We start from the raw sequence: 20,701 nt of genomic DNA, 5'->3' as shown, positions 1-20,701 counted from the left end.
GCAACAGCAACAACAGCAACCATAACAACAACAAGAGTACCAGAGGCAACGGCTCATCTTGGCTAAGCCTACGACAACGCCCCGGCATGCTCGCTAATGCGCAGCTTTCAACAACTGACTGACCGGACGCTTCGCCGGTCACTCATTCATTCGCCTAACCAAGTGCGACGGGCAATAAAAGTACAGTAAAACCTCTCAAGTTGGAAGTTGTTCTTGAAACATAAATAACTCTTTCCTTCAGGTACGAGAAAATTTCCAAATACAAATATACAAGGTTTTTGTATCCCAAAACTAATCGATAAAAAATATCGTATGAAATGCGGAAGAACGTAAAATATTTGTGCCAGGTATGTTATAAATAAATTATCGATAAACCTCAATGGTTGCGCAAAACATCGATAGAGTTGAAAGTAAAAGTAAGCAAGCCATATCACTATAAAAAAAAACCTTTTTTTTTATAAATATTTACTATATATATTTTTTTATTCTTATAACTTATTCGTCTTTTGCAACAATCCGATGAGATGTGGTGTTCTTTGCTGGCGATCTGTACCCATACCATTTAATATACCCGACAATAGACAGTATTTTCAATGCAAGCCTCCTAACCATTAGGAGTTATTTGCAAAATAAAAACATTTGATGAAAAATTAAGTTGAAGAATTCATTTTTGCTTCTTGGTAGAAGAATAGCACGAGCATGCTACCTTTACTAAGTTTACTAATGACTTTTTAAGCCGAAGCCGAAGCAAATAAAATATTCCGTATATTTCTTCCCATTTTCGATTATACAATTAACAAATTCATAACATTTTCGAAAGTTAACTAAAATGAGGAACTTGAAAGATGGTGAAGAAAACTATTCATTTACTATAAATTCATTCATAGGTTTTAGAAGTAATATATATATATATATATATATATATATATATATATATATATGAAGTAATATATATATGTATAAAATAGCTGCCCCGCAGAGTCGATTGAGGAAAGAAATTAAAAACAATTTCCGTAGAAGAAGAGGAAATTTCTCTTCTTTTTCATATAAGTTGCATCTGTTGCATCTGTTTTCTGTAGCTGGAAGACAAATTATAGTATATTCAATAGCGCGTTTATCTGCTATCCGAAAATCGTAGTTAGGCTAGACTGTATTAAACAGCACTAGGCTGATTTTTACAATGCAACAACACCTACTAAATGAGGAGCTAGGTAGGCAGGCAGCTCAGCCATATGTCTAGTCATGCTCATTAGCATCAGCGAGCAAATGCAGCAACGCCTTCGTTTTCTTCGCCACTGTTGTTGTTGTTTATGTTGTTGCTTTTGTTGTCGTCACTAGCTCAAGTTTTTGAGTAGGCAGAGCACAAAAGTCTTTCACTCTGCTGCTTACAGGAAGTTAGTGGGTTTCAAATTGAAATTACATATTTGTGTATGGCGGCCAGGTGGGTGTTTGTTGCCAACTGAGAGCCAGATGTTGGCAACTTTTAAGCCAACTCTCAATGTCTTGGGGCCTTAGTCTAAGTGTTTCATTGATTAAGCAGCATAACAACCATTTCATCTCTTGCCTCTTGGTCTTTTAATTAGCTAATCAGCAAAAAAGAAAACAGTTGCCCATTTGAATGCTTTATCGGAAAGCATCGGAAATACTTGTAGTTAGCTATTGTTTTCCTCTCTACTGAAGGTATGTATAAAAATCAGCGTTTGTTTCCATTAATCAATAATCAATAATGATCGGTGCACACATAAATCAATCCTAGTGCAAAACAATCAATTATGAATGAAAACAGCTGCGGTTGCTGAGCCGATGAAGCTGATAAGCTTGTGCCTTTCACGTGCCTGATAAGCCACAAAGTCGATTGCAGGGCCTCCACCATAGTGCCATAGTACATGGTTAGAATGTCTGCCTCTTTGGGGCAGGAAGTGAATGGGCACATAAACGAGTATTACGAGTACTCGTATACCTATAGGCAGAATTGTGAATGAGTTGAAGTTCAATGTCTTCGAATGCAGCCAAGGTTTTTCTTTTTCCGGCCCACCAAGGCACAGCTCTCAAGGCTTTCTAGCAAGGTTCACTCGACCTTGCTTACAATTGCGATTAGTTTGCTTTTAATGATTCTTTTTTTTATCAGCTGTTAGCCAACCAGCTTGATTTAGGGCATGTTGTAAGGGAAATGTAATTACCGACAAGTGCACGAGTTATAAAATAATTCATTACCACGCTTTAAAGCAATATATTTCTTTTTCTAAGTCAAACTAAAGTTCACTAACGGAATCAAAAACATTTTAATTATATTACTAAGAAAGTCCAAAAGTTATTTAATAAGCTGTTGGCAATAGTAAAGGTCTTGTCTTAGCTTTAAAAACACGAAAAATACAGATTCAGATTCTGCCCTTCATTGATAAGAATATATTCTTAGAATAATTCGCTGTAACTTATAAAAAAACTCAAATTAAAAATAGTAAATAAATATTGGAAAAAAATGAAAAGCGATCTTTAAGTTGTGGCTGAGTTCTAAATCACATTTCAATTTTAATTTTCTTTGTATACCAGCTTGATTTAATAACTTTCTTTGCAAATTAACTTCTCCTATCCCTTTCTCTAACCTTTCAAGAAAGGAGGAAAGCAAAAATACTGTTCTAGAATAAAGAATCAGATGAAGGAATAGATCATTGAATTAAACATCTGGATAGGTGAAAAAATTAGATGAAGCAATGCTGTGAAAAAATCCAAAAGAAACAAATGAAAGAAAACAATGAGATTGAAAAAATCTAATTCAACTATTCAACTAAATTGGAGACCACGTAGCTTGGCATTGTCTATATTTTTGTCGATATATTTCTTTATTGTAACTTACTTAAAGCTCTCGTTTCTTAATCTAATTACACTGATCCAGTTAATTCCAGTTAATACCTTTTCGCTTCGCTGCTAACATTATTATAGCTCCAGTAATTGACTATTGTCTGTTCCGTTTGGCGAATAAAGCATTGCAACTCACAGATCTATATTTCAAAATTTTATTTTCCATGCTCACAATGTTTTGAACATAAAAAACCTCTACTGGCGTGAATCGGATGTGTTTAAAAAAAAATTTAATCTTTAAACTTTACTTGAATGAAACATTCTTCATCGGCCGTACGTTGCTGATTAAAATACAAATAAAACCAGACGAAGAACGAAAAGTGTTTCTTCAACTTAGGGGGCGTTAAAATTGTGACAATTAGCTTTTAAAAAATACACGATTCCATCAAGTAGTGATAGAGAACTACTTAAAGATTATGTGTAAAAACAAATTTGTTTGATATAGCTTTTGAATTGACGCAATTCTTTATAGAAAAAAGAAAGAAAAAAAATACAGATAAATAATCTGGGTTGAGTAGGGGCTGGGAAAGTCCACACATTAAGTTTGGTCAATGTGTGCTTGGGCGTTTTCAAAATCAAAGTGTTCATCCAGACGGATGATCGGACAGTCGGTCGGACGGACGCAAATTTCTAGATCAAATTGCCTTGTCATGCTGATTAAGAATTAATTAATTTATAATAAATAACACAGGAAGAAGAACGAAAATTGTTCTTCTTGGCGCTTTTCTAAGAACTTGTTGATTTTCATCAAATAATAGGAAACGACTTAAAGATTAGGTTAACAAAAATTGTTTTGAAATAGGAAAGAAGTTTTTTTTTTGAGAAGGGGGCGGATTATCAGTAAAATAAATAAATTGTGCTCCCTGCTTGTCGTTGGAGGCGATTAAAGGCTTGGACGCCCATTTCCTAAGCTGTCGGGGCCAAAAGGATGGCGCCACGGGTTGGGAACTCTTTCCAGGCTTCTCGTTGAAGCCGTCCCCCGTAGTGGGAGTATCGTGATGTCTGTAGTTCAAGCCTATATCGCAACAGTTCGGACAGCATCAAGCATTTATTCTAATTGGTACTGAGTTTAAAATAAATGCATCGTGGATGTAAGAGTTTCGTTTAAAACTCTAGATTGATTTGTGCCGTTGGTCGAAAAATTGTCAAACATTTATATGGAGCCGGAGGTGCTTCCTTTTGCCTAATATACACAATATTAATATAGCTTTTTTCTATCGGTTAGAGGGTATTTAAATAGTGTGCGTTTGGTGTAGGTGGCTGGAAAATTGGCTCCAAATAAACGTTAATTAAGTGTATTTGTTTGTTTATTTGGTGCGCGTGTAGGCCAAAGGAAAAAATAATAATAAAATGAAATGAAAATAAAAATAAAAACTTGCTTGCCGTATTTTGTTGCTTTCGATTTCTTCTTCTTGAGCATTATTTTTGTGCAAATTCAGCATTTCCGGCGAAGAAGAAACTAAAGCGACCAACTGACCGACCGAGCGACACGCTCGATGTTGGAGACGACGTCAATTCAAAGCCACAAAACGAAAAGTACGAGTAATTTGCTAATTACGCTAATTTCTTGTGTAGCTGCTTTAGTTGTTGTTGTTGCTGTTGTTGCTGTCGCTGCTTTTATTGCAATTGCCATTTGTAATTGTTGGCGGCGTGGCTGTGGCTGTTGCTGTTGCTGCCATTGTTGTTTATTTTCATAGTAAAATAAATACGAGTATGTGTATGTAAGTATGAAGCACTCTCATAGTTGTAGACACAGAGGGGCATAGCTGTGGGGAGTAGGCGGGGGGAAGACGGAAGGCAAATGCGCGTATCTAAGCGGATTTTATTATCTTATCGTTTTGCTGAATGACTTTCTGTGTCTTTATGTGCATATGTGTGAGTGTGTGTGTGTGTATGTGTGAGCGATTTTTATGACTGTGCAAACACTCGAAACACGACGCGCCTCAGTTGTTTTTGTTACTGTTGCTACTCTTCCCATTCTGCTAATTCTTAAAGCCACCCAAAGTTCAGTACTTTTTATACTCTGTACATGAAATGTACAGAAGTATATTAGGTTTGCGGGAGCTGAAAAATGTAACATGCAGAAGGAGGCGTGGCAGACCCCACAAAGTATATATATTCTTGATCAGCATGACGAGACGAGTCGATCTAGCCCTGTCTGTCTGTCTGTCTGTCCGTCTGTCAGTCTGTCCGTCTGTCCGTCTGTCCGTCCGTATGAACACCTGGATCTCAGAGACTATAAGAGATAGAGACACCAAATTTTGCACAAAGATGCGTTTTGTGTGTATTCTATACGAGTTTGTTTTATTTTTTTGATTTTCCCCCCCACTTCCCCCCTATGGGGGTTTTCCCGATTTTCCATTTGTATAATCACCTATATCTCGGAGACTATAAGACCTAGGAACACCAAATTTTAGTCCCAGATGCCTTATGTGAATACGCAGAAAATTTATATTTTGGAATTTCCCTCCCTCCCCCCTCTACCCAGAAAATGCGATTTTCTCTAACTCCCGTAATTCTTGGAATTTCGAACTAAAATACCCCCAGTTGGTTATTATGTGTCCGTATGCCAAATTTCATTATGATAGACCGATTTAACAAGAAGTTATAGCCATAAATATATTTGCTGATGCAGCGCTGCTCAAGCGCTGCCCGCGGCTGTTGTTGATGTTGCTGTTTGGTTGACTGCGAAAATGCTTACACAGACACGAATTGATGCGCATAGGCATACATACACTCACACAGACGCAATTGCTATGTAAATGTTCAATTATACACCCTTTACGTGAGTTCGAATACCGAGAGAGGTAAAATCGATCCAATTTTTTTTTTATTTTCTTAATTTTTTTATTTTCTATAGTTATTGTAAACATATGTACAGAGTATTTCAAAGTCGGGACACCCGACTTTAGCTTTTTTACTTGTTTTTATAGACTCTTCGCACTAAGAGAAATTAGTAGTGAATCATTTGAAACAAAAACAGCAAAAAAACGACTGTCTGTCTGGATGATCGCCTGGATTATGGAAACTATTGATCCTATGCTGATCAAACTTGGCATGTAAACTCTTTTAATCTCTAGGCAATACCCGTTCATTTGATTTTCTAATTTCCCCATCTCTTTCACTTGCTACAGATCTTCGTCCATACTGTACACTGTTTTAAATGTCCTTTAAGTCGCTTCATTTATAAGGAAACAAATTTTATTCCATATAACAACGCATATAGCACACTATTTTGGGTATTTTAAAGTACAGAGTATTTTACTGAGGGACTTACTAAGCTGTAAGCTATAAATCCGAATTTTGTTAAATTGCAGGAATATTTGTGATGAGAATTGTTTTCTTGATTCAACTTTTAAAACATGAAAATATATTACTAAACAAAATACAAACAATTCTACTCGCATTTTAAATTTGAAAAACTTCAGGGAATTTCAATAAAATGGTTGTTTTTTTTTTGAAAAGAAGTAAACATTAAATGAGCATCTATTTTCAATTTAAATAAGGTTTTAAATGCCTCAATAGAGAAATTAATATACTACAGTTAATCTGTTTTGATGTAAAATCATTATACGAACCGAGATTGCACCTTACGCTATGTGAAAGGGTGATTGGGGTATATCTGTTAACTAATATTATGTAGAAATTACAAAGATTAGCAAAAAGTATGAATTATTTATGAAAAATGAATTGAGCAATTTCAATAAGTAAAATAAAGTTAAACAATGAATTTTGCAAACATTTATTTTTCACACAAACAAAAGCTTTTTCAAAATTTCAATTTCAATTTATAGAGAAGATAGCACTTTTTTAAATGCCGAAAGTTCTTACTTTAGTTTATTTTTAGCCTACATAATAAACAACAATTTTTTTAATATGGATTGTGAACTAGTGTAGTAATTCTTTGAGTGTTGGCTGGCCTTTTACTCGTAGCCAACCAATACACGAGCGAACAGGAAGCAAACATTTTTATGAATGAAACGAAAGCGAGCAGAGCACACAACACATTGCCATCTAACAGATACAAATACGTTTATACAGATACAGACACTGCGCTCCAACAGTTACGTGCGAAACGTTAGGTGAAGTGAAAAATAGCAGCAACGGCAGAAACAACAACGACGTCTTGCAGTCATTAAAGTATCTCTATATACATACTATATACTCGTACATACTCGTATGTATAGTACATATGTACAAGTATGTAGAGGCGCTCTTGCAATTTCTGTTGCTGGTTTATTATTTCGAAAACTTGTTTCCACTATTCATTCATTATTGTTACTGCCTTGTGTTGTTGCTTTAATGGTCTGTTTGCTCTATTTACACTATAAGCCTGTTGTAGCTACAAAATGTACCTTATAGATACGTGTCTGAGCGCGCCTACACATTTGCATTATGAAACACTTTATTATTATTATTTTTATTTTTTTCTTCATCGCAACGTCGCAGCAGGCGGAGTCTCGTGGTTGTTATTATTTCGTGGCTATAATTTAGCAGAATGAAGAAGAAGAATAAAGCAGCTTTTAGATCTTGCTGCTCTGCTTTTAATGGCTTTCTTATCGTAATGAGATACAAATGTATCTCACGCGCGCAGCCGGGGCAACAAACTAGAGCGTAGACAATGCTTTGTGGGCGTGTTATTGTTGTTGCTGTTGCTGTAGCGTGACGTTCTTTGGCAGCCAGCGCCCATTGATAGATGCTTTTTCTTATACATACGAGTATATATAAATATTACATATATTTTCTTTTTTCATTCATAAATTTCACGTGCTTGTGCATGCCACACCTGCCCACTAGAACGCTCCCCTCCTCACTCGCTCACTGGCTTCGCACTAAAAACTTCCTGTCTCTTGTGCTTCACTTTTCTTCCGCAACTCCACAAACAGACACGCACACAATACTCTATTGCGTTGTCTACCCTTCAGCAATAGGAGTGGGAATAGCGGCTTGAGGTTCTTAACAAAACCCAATAGCTCATGAAAGCAGCACACAAATCATTTTTAAATTTTAAGACTAATTTAAAGGTGCATTTAATAATTAGTCCAATATCAACTCTCTTCTTGGTTTTTACTATAATTGATTGCATAATAATTTTCAGCTTTTAGTTGTAAATAGAATTGAAATGATAAAAACAATATGTACTAAACCTCAAAAACAGCTGGACTTTCTGTACGAAAGAGAAACGAACTTAGAAAGATCCTCAATGGTTTGTTTTTCCCTTTTGCCTGTTTTCGTCATTTTTCACAGTTCTTCTAAATTGGTGGGTTTCATCTCTAACAAATTTTGATGTCATTCCATGAAACGAAATGTAATGTAATTCTATCGTCTTCTGTCTTCAGAAGAATATAAAATATTTTCATTCTCGTAGTAAAAAAATTGAAAGGAGTATTGAAAGCTCATCCTGTTGTTTAATCATAAAAAAATACATAGTTTCGTTTTAAATATATAATTTAATGCCATATAATCAATATAATAGATTCGGATAATGGTCCTGAAGACTTTGAAGACCTCCGAAGCGAATATATATTGTTCCGGTAAAGCCATCTTGGTCTTAAAAAGATGAGTTGATTAAGTTAATATCATAATTTCAACGTCGGTCAGTCTTTGCAAAGATTCAACAAGATCGTAAACAGATGGAATTATTTGGAAATTTCACAGAAAGGCTGATCGGTTCTAGCTGCTGGCATCAATGCTCTATTGAGTGATGGCAATAGTCGAAAGATTCCGCGAAAGACTTCTAAATGGCTAACAGTTAAGATTCTTTAATAAAAAATACTCGAAAAGAAGGTCCATTTCAAGCAATCGATGGCTTCAGGAATAATATAAACTGATCATTCACAAGCCAATGCACTGCCTTCTACAAACCTACATCTCAAAGGTAACATGCTCTCTAATGCAGAGTATTAATATTGCCAATGTCAGCATTCTTTGAAGTACGGACATAGCACCTACCTTTCTTATCTACTTGTATGCATTCATTCTTTCTTTCATGCTGGCATGTATTCCTGCCTTGTGTAGAATTATGTTTGTACATAGTTTTCTGTGCATGTACTACGTGCGGAAGTATTTACTTCCGTTCTGCTAACAGCATTAGCCAGTGCTGCTTCCACTTCCGTTCTCGCCAGCTGCCGATTGCTGGCAGTGGTGGCGGTGGTGGTTGCCTTTCTCCATTCGCTGCCTGCAGTTTTGCAGCGACCGGGCCCGCATATGCCGCCAAAATGCAGAGCAGCAAATGCTTCCGCAGCATATCAGCTGGCATATTCTTTTGTATTTAATTACTTGTTCCGGTTCTTAGCGCTGTGTCTGTCTTATTGTTGCTGTTGTTGCTGCATTGTTTGAAGTGCGCCTTTGTGGCGCACGTACCGCTGCTGCTTCTGCTGCCGATTTGAGGCTCTTAGCAGGCCTAAGCAAATATGCCCATTCATAAAAATGTAATGCTAAGCGACAACTGTGCAGGGGCGGAACATACAACAGCAATAACAAAAACAGCAACGGAAGTCATAAGCCATGAAGGCTTAGCATCATCCCGTTCCTTGCACTTCCTTATGAAGGGCGAATCAGTAAATAATCTGATTTAGCTCACAGTTCATAAATTAAGCGGAGAGGCGCAAGGCAAACTGGCCAATAATATCGAACTACAACAATAACAACAACAACAAAGTGTAAGACATATGCATTTAATTAACAAAAACCAGCAGCACTCCATTCAATGAGCTTTCATTTCCGCTACAAGCCTTCTTACAACAGTCTTCAACAACAACAACATTTCAGCAACAGCATGAATGAAATTATTAAAGATATCGATCGATCGATCGTTCGTTCGATTTTACTCGACACTTGCTCGCTACCACAAAAAATTACAAAAGAGAAGAAGGCAACAACTTTTGTCAGTTTATGCTTCTTTTTTTATTGCCGCCGTTGGGCTAAGGAACTGGCTTAACGAGTAACTAATAAATACACTCAAAAAAAAAAAAAAAAAAACCATTTCCACATTAATTTAAATTTGGAATGTTTTCATTTTAAAAAGAAATCACACATAGTTTCTTATCGGAAGAGGTTCAGAGTTGCAGAAGATAGTTTTCGATAGTAGGTTGATTTCAATTAAAAAATGTTAGAAAATAAAAACAAAATATTACCACAAAAAAAGTTATCTTCCAATATTCATACACAGAAAAAAATTTTTGTTATTGGGCTCTTATTTAAAAAGCAACAAATTAATATTTTTTTCTTTAGAGCAATCCTTCTGTTTGAAATCGCAGCTTGGTAAGCTCTTTATTCCATGTTTCATATTTTCTTTTTTTTTGGATGTGGATATGGATTAAATTCGATTAAATTAAAAGTAACTTAAAAAAATATCAATAAACTGTTTTAAGAAGTTAACCCTTCGTATTACTTTTTTTTTCTGATTTCAATGCGGTTTTCTTCTTTTAGATAGAAAAGGTAAAATAAAAATATCCGTGTCTTTGGGTTTTTTGAAAATTTGTGATTTTGTATATATTTTTTTTTTTACAAAAAACTATGTTTTTAAAGTTGTTTCTGGGGTCAAAAAATGACTTTAAATGAAAATTTTAAAAACAAATTATGTATCACAAAATGGGCGCCAAAAGTGATCATGATTTCAATTCCATAGCTTATTTCAGTGTAACCAAATCAAATACACTTAAAGTACCATGTGTAGAACAAAATAAAGTAGTAGCTTTGCAAATTTCGCGAATACATTGTAAAATAATTGAGTTTAAGCGGTATGTTGTAGATAGACATACGAAGGGTTAAATACACGTTGTGATCTACAATTATATTGTGCGCCCCATTTTATACTTGTATAATGGTAAAGCTTTCAAGGAAAACTTTCTAAAACTATCGTTAGCGCAGGGCTACCAACGATGGTAGTTCCATAGTGCCCCATCATAGATAGTTCTCCATCTCAGTACCAAGGAATTCTTGCCAAAAAATTGTTATGCCCCTAATAAAGTTTTTTGTCTTATATTTAGTTTTAAGGGCTTTAATCGACAAATCATTTTTGTAATGAAATCGGGGCTTCGCAATTGTGCCCATTCACCTCTAAGACAAGCGTCGTCGCACCACCTTAACCCTGTTCTAAAGGCCAATTGTTTGAGGTTCTCGTTAACCTGTAACATTCGATCGATTTGCCACATGACTATCACATTACACATGCTCGGACATTGCAGACACTTTGAGGAGCTTTATTCGATTTGGGGTGCATTGCCGTTGCTGCTGACTTGACCTAAGGGTTAAGGGTTGAAGCACGCACATTGACCGCAAGCAGTCCTCTGATGCGACCGACACTTTCACCTTTAAAGCCAGCAGAACAGGATGTGGAAGTGGTTTTAAAGTCAAAAACAAAACATTAATTGTTAGCCACTTGGCACAAAATGCGTGTGAGAACGGAAGAACAAAAAAAAAAAACGAACCAAAAATAACGAAGAAGAAGACAATTATGTAGCACAAAAACAAAAGACCGGGCATGCGACTCTGCTATTACAGATTTAATTATATAATTAATAAATGTAATCAATGGCAAGCCAGAGACCATCTGTCGGCCGACCAGCCGATTGTATGGCACGCATGCGCAACAGATTCAAAGGAAGTTGGCGCACACACACACACACACTCAGACACACACACACACACACACACACACACACACACACTCAGACACACACATGCGCAACGAAACGGGAGGAATTGGAAGTACCCTTGGCTGTCCGACTGAAGTCAGCGGAAATCGCGAGGCAAAACACAAATAAAAAAAAACAGAATTTAAAAAAAAAATTCAAGCATACATTCGAACTCTGAAGCGACGACAAAACGTGGAATGCTGCGGCAAAAATAATGTATACAGATAAAGCGGAATAGGGGCACATGCGACAGCCACCACCGCCACTTGTACTCTTATGCGAAGGTTGTGGAGTCCAGCATGCCAACATATAGATGACCTAGCTCCAAAGAAAAGAGCAAGAAATTGTAGTTCTTCAGGAAAAAGTGCCAGTCTAACGGTTAGTCCAGTCTAAATCAACACAGCAGCAAAGCCATATTCCTGCGGCACTTTTTAATCGAAGGATACACCCAGGATATGCGCTTTTTTAAACATTTAAGAATCAAACTTTATTATTTCTTTATTTCGAAGATAAGAAATATTATGTACAATTGAGCTCTTCTGTTTTAAGCTTTTAAAGAAAATCGTTTTTTATTAATATATCCAATGTTTTTTTAAGATTAACACAGCCTCAAAAAAATTCGTGTTCCAAAATAATAGCAATTACAAGTTTAAGGCAATTGAGATTTTCTTCGATCAATCAAAGAATTTCCTTGGCATTTCGCCAATTCTATGTAAGTTTATGAAACGCACTGAATCTTCAAATCGAATGTTCCATCACAAGAAGCAGACCTGAGCGAATCAGGTCACATAGTTTGTTTAATATGCGAGTATGTCATGATTGTTTTTTTTTTTTTGGTAAACATTTTCAATTATTTCCAGGTTACGTAAAAAATTCTCACTGCTCATGCTAATCAGCAACTCCTGAGCATGACCAGAAAAGTGAGCAGAATGCGATCCCTGATTTTTTGCGGATCTCACCAAATTTTTTTTGTTCAGGGTAGGACAAATATTAAATTTTATGATAACCTTTAGTTTTTATTGACTCAGAAACAAACCCACATTGTAGGACTCCCGCTACCTCGTTGAGCTATGCCTGGCCCCACCATAATATTAAAGCATATTCCCGCAAATTCAGGCAAATGGCGACTTATCGGATAACATTCAAACAGTAAAGAACTATCCATCAGTTTATCCGATTCTGACGAAACGTTCTCTTTAATACTTTTGTACAATATTCTTGACGCATTTATATTGGATATGTATGTTGCACAACTTTTTAGTATATTTAAGGAAAATTCAATAGAAAACAGTAGATACTACTTTTCTTCTTTCTGGTTCACAACATGGCCAATTAACGCAGTGTAGAGTGCCCTCCACGAAATCGAAAAAAAAAAAAAAAAATCTGTACTAAAAGAGTTGCAAAAAAGGAGGAAAATGTTTAAAAGAATGACGATGAATGACGGGAAGCGCACAGCTTAGCTGCGCTCTGCTGGATAATTGAGGAAGTTATAATTGCCAATGAATGCCTGCCTGCCAGCCAGCCAGCCAGCCAGCGAGCCAGCCGGTCGAAAGGCCTAACCGATCGACAGACTGACTGTACAGCAAAAGTCAAGAGAACGCGAACCCTTTGGAACTGGAAAGATGAGAGCGGCGCAGAAGCAGTCGATGGGTTGGTTGTCGTTATTCTTGTCTTCGAATGTGTCGTTTCGCAAAGAGGAAACTGTTGTTGTTGTTGTTTTTGTTGTCTCTGGTGTGATGCGTTGGGAAACAGGACATGTCAGCGCATAAATTGAAATGAGTGTCGTGTCTGGACAGATTGCCAGACTTTAGTGACTTCAATACGCATGTGTGTGTGTGTGTGTGTGTGTGTGTGTTTGTCGAAACGGAAGGACAATAATTGAACACCAGCCAGCCCTACACTCTTAACTGGCAACTGACTGAGGGACAACGCTTGTTTGTCATTATGAAAGAATTTCTGATGGTTGGCGACGCAATTTTTCATCGTGTTTTATTTTTTTTGAAAGCGATGAGCTAATAATTATTTGCCAAGTTCTTCAAGAAATTGCATCACGAGTGCGTGTGTGAGTTTGTATGTAAATAAACAATAAAGCGAGGGATACTGAAGGATTCTTACACGCACCTGTGTCAACAATGCAAAAAGTACGAGTATGAAGCGCCAAACAAACCAAACAACAAGCGAATGCGAAAGCGGCCGGGGGCAACTACTTCGCCACAGCAACAACTACTGTGACGCAGTTAAAAGATAGCACACAATTTGTATCTAGATACTTGACACGATTTTCAACAACAACAGCCGCAGCCGCAACAACAACAATCGTAGTATGAGTAGACAAGGACTTCCATTGTGCTCATGCATCGCATTATATAGCATAGAGCCCCACGTTGAGATCTTCAATCTTCTTCGATCTACGCATTAAGCTACGTTTGCCTTTCCCTGACAATGCGCAGCCATTCAAGCGATCGAGCGACCGGCCCTTTTACTCGCAAAAATAGTCAAATGTTTGCCAGAAAATCAATAGCTTTAGCTCTTTCTTTACTCACCTCTTTGCTAGGCACACACATGGGTGTGCCGACTTTGACAATGCCGTTCTCCACCATTACACCCATCACGATCGGATCGCGACTGTTGAATATAAACTGTGGCAGTATCTGTAAATGGTGTGAGTAATAAAAAGGGAAATGCGATTAGTTAAGTGATTTCTTATTTGTACATAACGACGGGTACTTAATAATCAGCTTCATATCGCTAGCTTTATGCTTATAAAGATGGATATATGTTATAACTACTTTTTAAATCGTGTTTTGTAATTACGAGTACATTTACAAGTAATACCTGGGGCTTCCTACTAGCAACTATTATGCACTCTACATCATAGATCTTGAGGTATAGAGAAATTACGGTCTAGAACTGCTTCTAGGTGTTAACTTCGCGACTGCTCTTAACCCTAAGAATATTAGAGAAAGAAAGAGAAAATAATCCTTAAAGTATATCCATGATCTTGAGTACTCTACATCATAGATCTTGAGGTATAGAGAAATTACGGTCTAAAACTGCTTCTGGGTGTTTAACTTCGCGACTGTTTTTTACCCTAAGAATATTAGAGAAAGAAAGAGAAAATAATCCTTAAAGTATATCCATGATCTTGAGTACTCTACATCATAGATCTTGAGGTATAGAGAAATTACGGTCTAGAACTGCTTCTAGGTGTTAACTTCGCGACTGTTCTTAACCCTAAGAATATTAGAGAAAGAAAGAGAAAATAATCCTTAAAGTATATCCATGATCTTGAGTACTCTACATCATAGATCTTGAGGTATAGAGAAATTACGGTCTAAAACTGCTTCTGGGTGTTTAACTTCGCTTCAATTGTACCTGAAACTTTAACTTTGATATCTTCACGAGAGTTCTTAGCCCTAAGAATATTAGAAAATAAGGACACACGAAAATCACAAGTTCAACAAGAAAATAATCCCTTAAGTATATCCATGATCTTGAGTTAAGTAAACGAGAGAGGCAAAAACTGTAGGTGGATCATAAAATATCTTCCTCCAAACCGAGAGAGCAATCGCTCTCATGCTACCACTTATCGGCAACTTCAATAACTTTGTATAGGAATAGGATCTTCAGTAAAGTTAACGAGGAACACAAAAGCTGTATAATCTCGCACTTTCCTCTCTTTTCCCACTATAATTCCAAACTGCTTGTTATAAATATGAATTGTGAGCTCTTGATATATATGCACTCTATGATAGTATGATCCAGAGTTTTTGAGATTGACAAAAATTGTTTTCCACTTGGTTCAAGAATTTCCGAGATAACAGAACTTTTGTCACAGTTAGGTACTCTTTTGAATCCAAGACTCTTATACCAGTTTGGTTGTCATAGAAGATCACAAGAGACCACAAGTAGATCACAGAATGAGTTCTCTGGAGCTACAATACTGCAACCTTACCAAACTGACTGTTGTTTGCAATCGTTAGTTGCTAAGATTTCAAATTCGTTTACAAATATGGAAATACACCTAATTCTGTTTTTACACGGTCTTTTTTCACACAATTTTGATATGACACGGTTCAAAAATTAAAAATTTCATATATATTTCTTTAGAGATAAGGAACCAATCACCTACTTTTCCATATGATCAATGTCTTTTTTTACACAGTTGTTTCTGGAACCAATCTACCGTGTAAAAACAGAATTAGGTGTACTGCATTGCAATTTTCTACGTATTCTCCTCCAATAGTTAGAGGTATCAAGATATCCTTAAGACTATTTTGCTTTCTAGCGCATCTTAGGTTCGTTACCAGCCGGCTAGCTGACCAGCCAGGCGGCTATCAAGCTATGCACGAAGAACAACTCAATTTCCGCTGCGTCAATAGCCGCCTGCAGCAACCAGAGCACCAGAGACATCACGTAGCAAGAAAAAGTAGCCTAGAACATGCGGCAATGCCTTCATCACACACTCGCACACACACAATTACATGCATATGTTAGCCCCTCACTTCCCACTTAACTATGGGAAAGATTACATTTTATTTTTTTTTTTTTAAAACGGGTGCGTTTTAAATTGATTGCCGTGGTCACACAGACAAACAATTTGCACACATATTTAAAATCGGCCTTGAAAATGAATTTTTCATAAATTGTTGTCCCAAAATCCTAGATAAGAATAGAGGTTTTATAGCGGTGGTCACACAGACAAACAATTTGCACACATATTTAAAATCGGCCTTGAAAATGAATTTTTCATAAAATGTCCCAAAATCCTAGATAAGAATATAAGTTATAAGTTATATAATACACATACTCAGAATCGGCAGTGAAAATGAATTTTTCATGAATTGTTGTCCCAAAATCCTAAATAAGAATATAAATTTTATAGAGGTGGTCAGAGAGGCAAACAATTTGCACACAAACTTAAAATAATGCAGAGTGCATTTTTCTTAAATTGTTTCCACAAAATCGTAGATAAGAATTTAAGTTTTTATTTCTCCATGAATATTATTTATGAGCCTCAAACTATTTTCTGTTCAAAATGCTTGCCCGCCTAACCTTACGATCGATCTATAGTTGCCTGAAGAATTTTTAGTAAACACTTTGAAGCATTAGTTTATGAGCATTAGAAATAGTTAAGAACTATTTGAAAATCAATTCCAAAACTGCAGCAGTCACATGTTCACTCTTCTTCTTTTAGCCTTTGATATTAAAAGAACACGTTTCGGGGGTAAAGGGTATTCATTGTCTCTTGTTTTGTTTGACAAGATTTTGCAGTAGAAAATTATCCAAGCCATTCCACAGTGCATGGCACGGCGTCGTCCAGCGCGAGTGGAGCGGAGCGAGTTAATAACTCAAACTAAACAACGTCATTGTTATTACAAAGCTTGGACTTAAAGCGGCCTCTAAGCAGGGCAAGAACAACGCCAGCAACAACAAAAACTTTAACTATGACTACGACTAACAGCTGTGCGCTGTGTGTCCAATTACAACAACAAGCGGTCAGGGAGCAGGGGACTGGCAGTCAGGCAGTCAAGCGAACGGGCACAGTAGGAGCTCTGAGCGCCCCACTCTCGGGGCCGGCAGGCCACTCGCACGCGGGATAGGAGTGGAGTCGATGTTGCATACGACTATAATCTAATGATTGCCTATAAATCAAACATGCTGTTTAAACTTTATTTGAGCAGGAAGTGTGGACGTGGTGGCCGGCGTGCAGGAGGCGTTCAAGAGAGAGGGAGAGAGATAGAGAGAGAGGAGCAGACTAGCAGACGGACCACACTTTAATCGTTTGTTGAGTGGCTGTGGCTGTGGCTGCGGCTGCGGCTGTTGTTGTTGGGCAGCATCATTAAGCCAAACGAAGCTGCAACTTGAGCCGAGCTTGTGGGTAAGCCAAAATACAAAATACAGATGGCAAGCCAATGATGTGGATGTGGATGTTGATGTTGCTTGCTTGTCGGCACAGCTGGAGTCAACATTTGCACCACAGCAACAGCAGCAACAACAACAACAACAACAAAGTGCAGAGCACAGCGAACTGATTGCATTTTACACCTGTAGCTTTTGGGGTAATTACAGAGCAGTGGTCGTACCAAGCGATCGAACGATGAGCCGAGACTCTGCACACTCTGGGGCCCCCATTATGCCGCAGCATTACAAATGCGTGCCCAGCTTCTAAGTTTGTGTGTGTGTGTGTTTGCTGGTGTAGTAACATTAAAATAATAGGCATAATAACACCAGCTGTTGTTGTTGTTGTTGTTGCTGCCGCTGTTATTGCTTGCCCTACCATTTGCCTATAATAATTACAGTAAAAATGGTTTAAGTGCAACTTAAATTCGGATATCACTAATTTTGGATCAATTAAATAATTGATCAGAAATGGTACAAGTGATTAAATTGTGTCAATTATGCAACAGTATTATGTACAGTAAGAAGCATCCCCATAAGGCTCATATTCTTCAGCAAGACGAGAGAGATCTGTCTGTCTGGATGAACGCCTGGATTTTGTAGATGGCTGAAGCCACGCTGACAAAACTCGGTATGTTGATTTCCCTAGTCCCTAGACATTACTAGTTTATTTTATTTTTTGATTTCCTCCCATCTTCCCTCGCACTAGAGCGAAGAAAGCTGTTCTGATAAATTGAAATGAATGTGAAGAACAATTAAGCAAAGAATGCAAATCACTAAGATGATAAAAAACAATCAAATAAATAATGTATTATTAAACTAAATAGGCAGAAATAAATTAGATTAGAAGCAAAGACAGATATCTGATATCAGTTTTCCCCTTTTTTTCAAAGTTATCCTCTTCACAAAAAGGACAACAGCGTATTAAAAATTTCGTTTATTCATCAGGTTAACTTTTCCCCTTTACAAAACATTTACTGTAGTTTTAGATGCACTTACCTTTAGCTTGCAGGGAAAGACGGCTATGGAACGGAACTCCTCGCGTTTCTTTTGTTTCAACTCTTCACGATATGAGGTAAATTTATCGAATAGATGATAGATAATGTCCGCTTGGAATATTTTAACACCCAACGAATCGGCCATTTCCTGTGCCTCCTTCTCCACCTTAACATCGAATGCCAAAATTGTTGCATATCTGCAGGCGCCAAAAGAGAGATGAAGAGAGAAAAGAGAAGAGAGGTTTAGTATTGTGAACAACATGCTATAACAATTAAATACAATTAAAAGCACAACAAATTAAAGTATCCAAAGCTGATAATAACAGCAGCTACTACTACAATAATAATGATAATGGCAATGCAGCGTCAGATTTGGTTTTCCTGTAGACTCAACTCGACTCGACTCGACTCACTAATGATCTTGCCACATGGCGGAGATGTCGGCAACTGCTGCAGTCAGCTTTGGATGGAAAGGAAGCGGCGTTAATAATTGAAATCACGACCATGTCTACGTTTCGTTTCGTTATTATTGTAGTTGCTGTTCTTGTTGTTGTTGTTGCTGTTTACTTAGCTTGGTCAACTGGCCGCGCGCTTTCAATGACAGGAAACGAGCGGCATTTGAAGCTACGTGAGATCGTTTGGTGTGACAGGAAGGGTCAAGAAATGATGTGCCGTCTAATGAGCGACTTGATATACAACATGCAGCAGACATACATATAAACAAAGGAAGGGCATCATCATACACTCCTATATACATACATATATCTAATAAACAAAATTAGCGCCAAGCTGGAATTCGGTTTTCTGATTCTTTTGTCTGTTTTCTTTTTTTCTTCTTCTTCTTCAATGGGATGACATGGAGTTGGTCGTGTTGGGCTGGGTTGGGGATCAGTAACGATCATCTGTTGCGCTCGCAAAACTTTATGGCGTTCAATTAAGAACAACAAATCCAAACTAATAAATAGCCACTCATTGTGATCATTCGTGGTTACCCCACCCAGTGTGAATGGCTATTAAGGCTAACCTGGACATGGTGGCATAAAAGGCTCATAAAAACAGTTGAACATTTTATGAGCCATATGAAGATCAGAAAAAAAAGATATATATGTATGTATGTATTTATGAAAAAACGAATGAGAAGAAAAGTTGCGACGGTCAAGTCAAACGCTCTTTTTACGATGGCACGCAGCGTAAAAAGCAAAATTTTATGGTAAAAATTCCACACGCGTAAAAATCATAAATAAATAACAGCAACACATAGTAAAAAATTTATTGAATTTATTACTCGATCGACGCTGTCATGAGATATGCAAACACCACTTTAGCACACTTTGGTTCTTAAAAGCACGCATAATTCTCAAATGGTTGCGCATGCGCGAAAGGCCGGAAACGTGCACGAGTATTTGCAGATGTGTGTGTGTGTAGATGTAGAAATGTGTGTGTGTGTTTGTTTGTAGCGGAAACGATCCGCAACTAAATATGTATTTGAAAGCTTTTGCATGGCAACATTTCTAATTTTTTTCATTCCATATTTATTTTTTTTGCATGTGTCAGCACGTAATGTGAGTTGATGAGTGTACGTCTGTTTGTCTGTGCACGGATAGGAAATGGGATACAGTCATACTTGATTAAATGGAATATTTGCACAGCTGACTTATTTCCGTATTGGAACCCCATTTCCATCTTTGTTTTCTGACAGCAAAAAGAATCAGAAGAAAAAAATTCTATAGCGCTCAGAATTGCCTTCTAAAAAATAGAGAAGTTAGTTGATTGGAATTGTTTAGAAAATTTAGAACTTCTCCACTCTTTTCTATTTTCATCAAACTAGCATAGAGCTGAAGACGAAAGACGAATCAAAATGAGTTGAAGCCAACGATTCATTTCCATTTCATTTGTATTTAAATATATTATCAAATACCTTTACAGTAAATACTAATCAACAAAACCCACAAGTCTATTTATTTAAACTACAGATCATTTTTCTCCACATTGTAATGCTAATTATTTCCTTTTATGCTTTGATTTTTGTTTTTTGGCTCAAGATCCAAAATTTATGGAATTACAACTCCATGTGATTCGGTCTTCAAGTTGTTCTAATTACTTAATTATAATATTTATATACACTCTTCAGTTGAGTCTTTACTGATTCATCTGAGACACTTTGCCCTTTGTGTATTCAATATACATTTTTATCAATTAAATACTAATTGCAGATAAATCTCATTGATTAAATTACGCTTGACCTCACATAAACATTTCTAAGATATGTATTAGCTATCTTTCAAATTTTTTTAGTGAACCAAA

The 20,701-nt window shown here is 36.9% G+C and overlaps 1 protein-coding gene across 1 annotated transcript in view; it reads right to left on the bottom strand.

Annotated features, from left to right (window-relative positions):
• LOC115633041 (eukaryotic translation initiation factor 5B) overlaps window positions 1–20,701 on the bottom strand; it is a 60,034-nt gene that overhangs the window by 12,890 nt on the left and 26,443 nt on the right. Inside the window, exons 6-7 of the mRNA XM_030530384.1 lie at window positions 18,399–18,594; window positions 14,042–14,149 (exon numbers count right to left, since the gene is read on the bottom strand). Of these exons, the coding sequence (XP_030386244.1) occupies window positions 14,042–14,149; window positions 18,399–18,594 (304 nt within the window). The remainder of the gene's footprint in view (window positions 1–14,041; window positions 14,150–18,398; window positions 18,595–20,701) is intronic.

The sequence above is a fragment of the Scaptodrosophila lebanonensis genome, unplaced genomic scaffold, assembly GCF_003285725.1.
Source record: "Scaptodrosophila lebanonensis strain 11010-0011.00,11010-0021.00 unplaced genomic scaffold, SlebRS2 tig00001415-arrow-pilon, whole genome shotgun sequence".
Classification (NCBI taxonomy): domain Eukaryota; kingdom Metazoa; phylum Arthropoda; class Insecta; order Diptera; family Drosophilidae; genus Scaptodrosophila; species Scaptodrosophila lebanonensis.
Note: the sequence above shows the minus strand (reverse complement) of the source record. Positions and strands in the feature narration are given on the sequence as shown.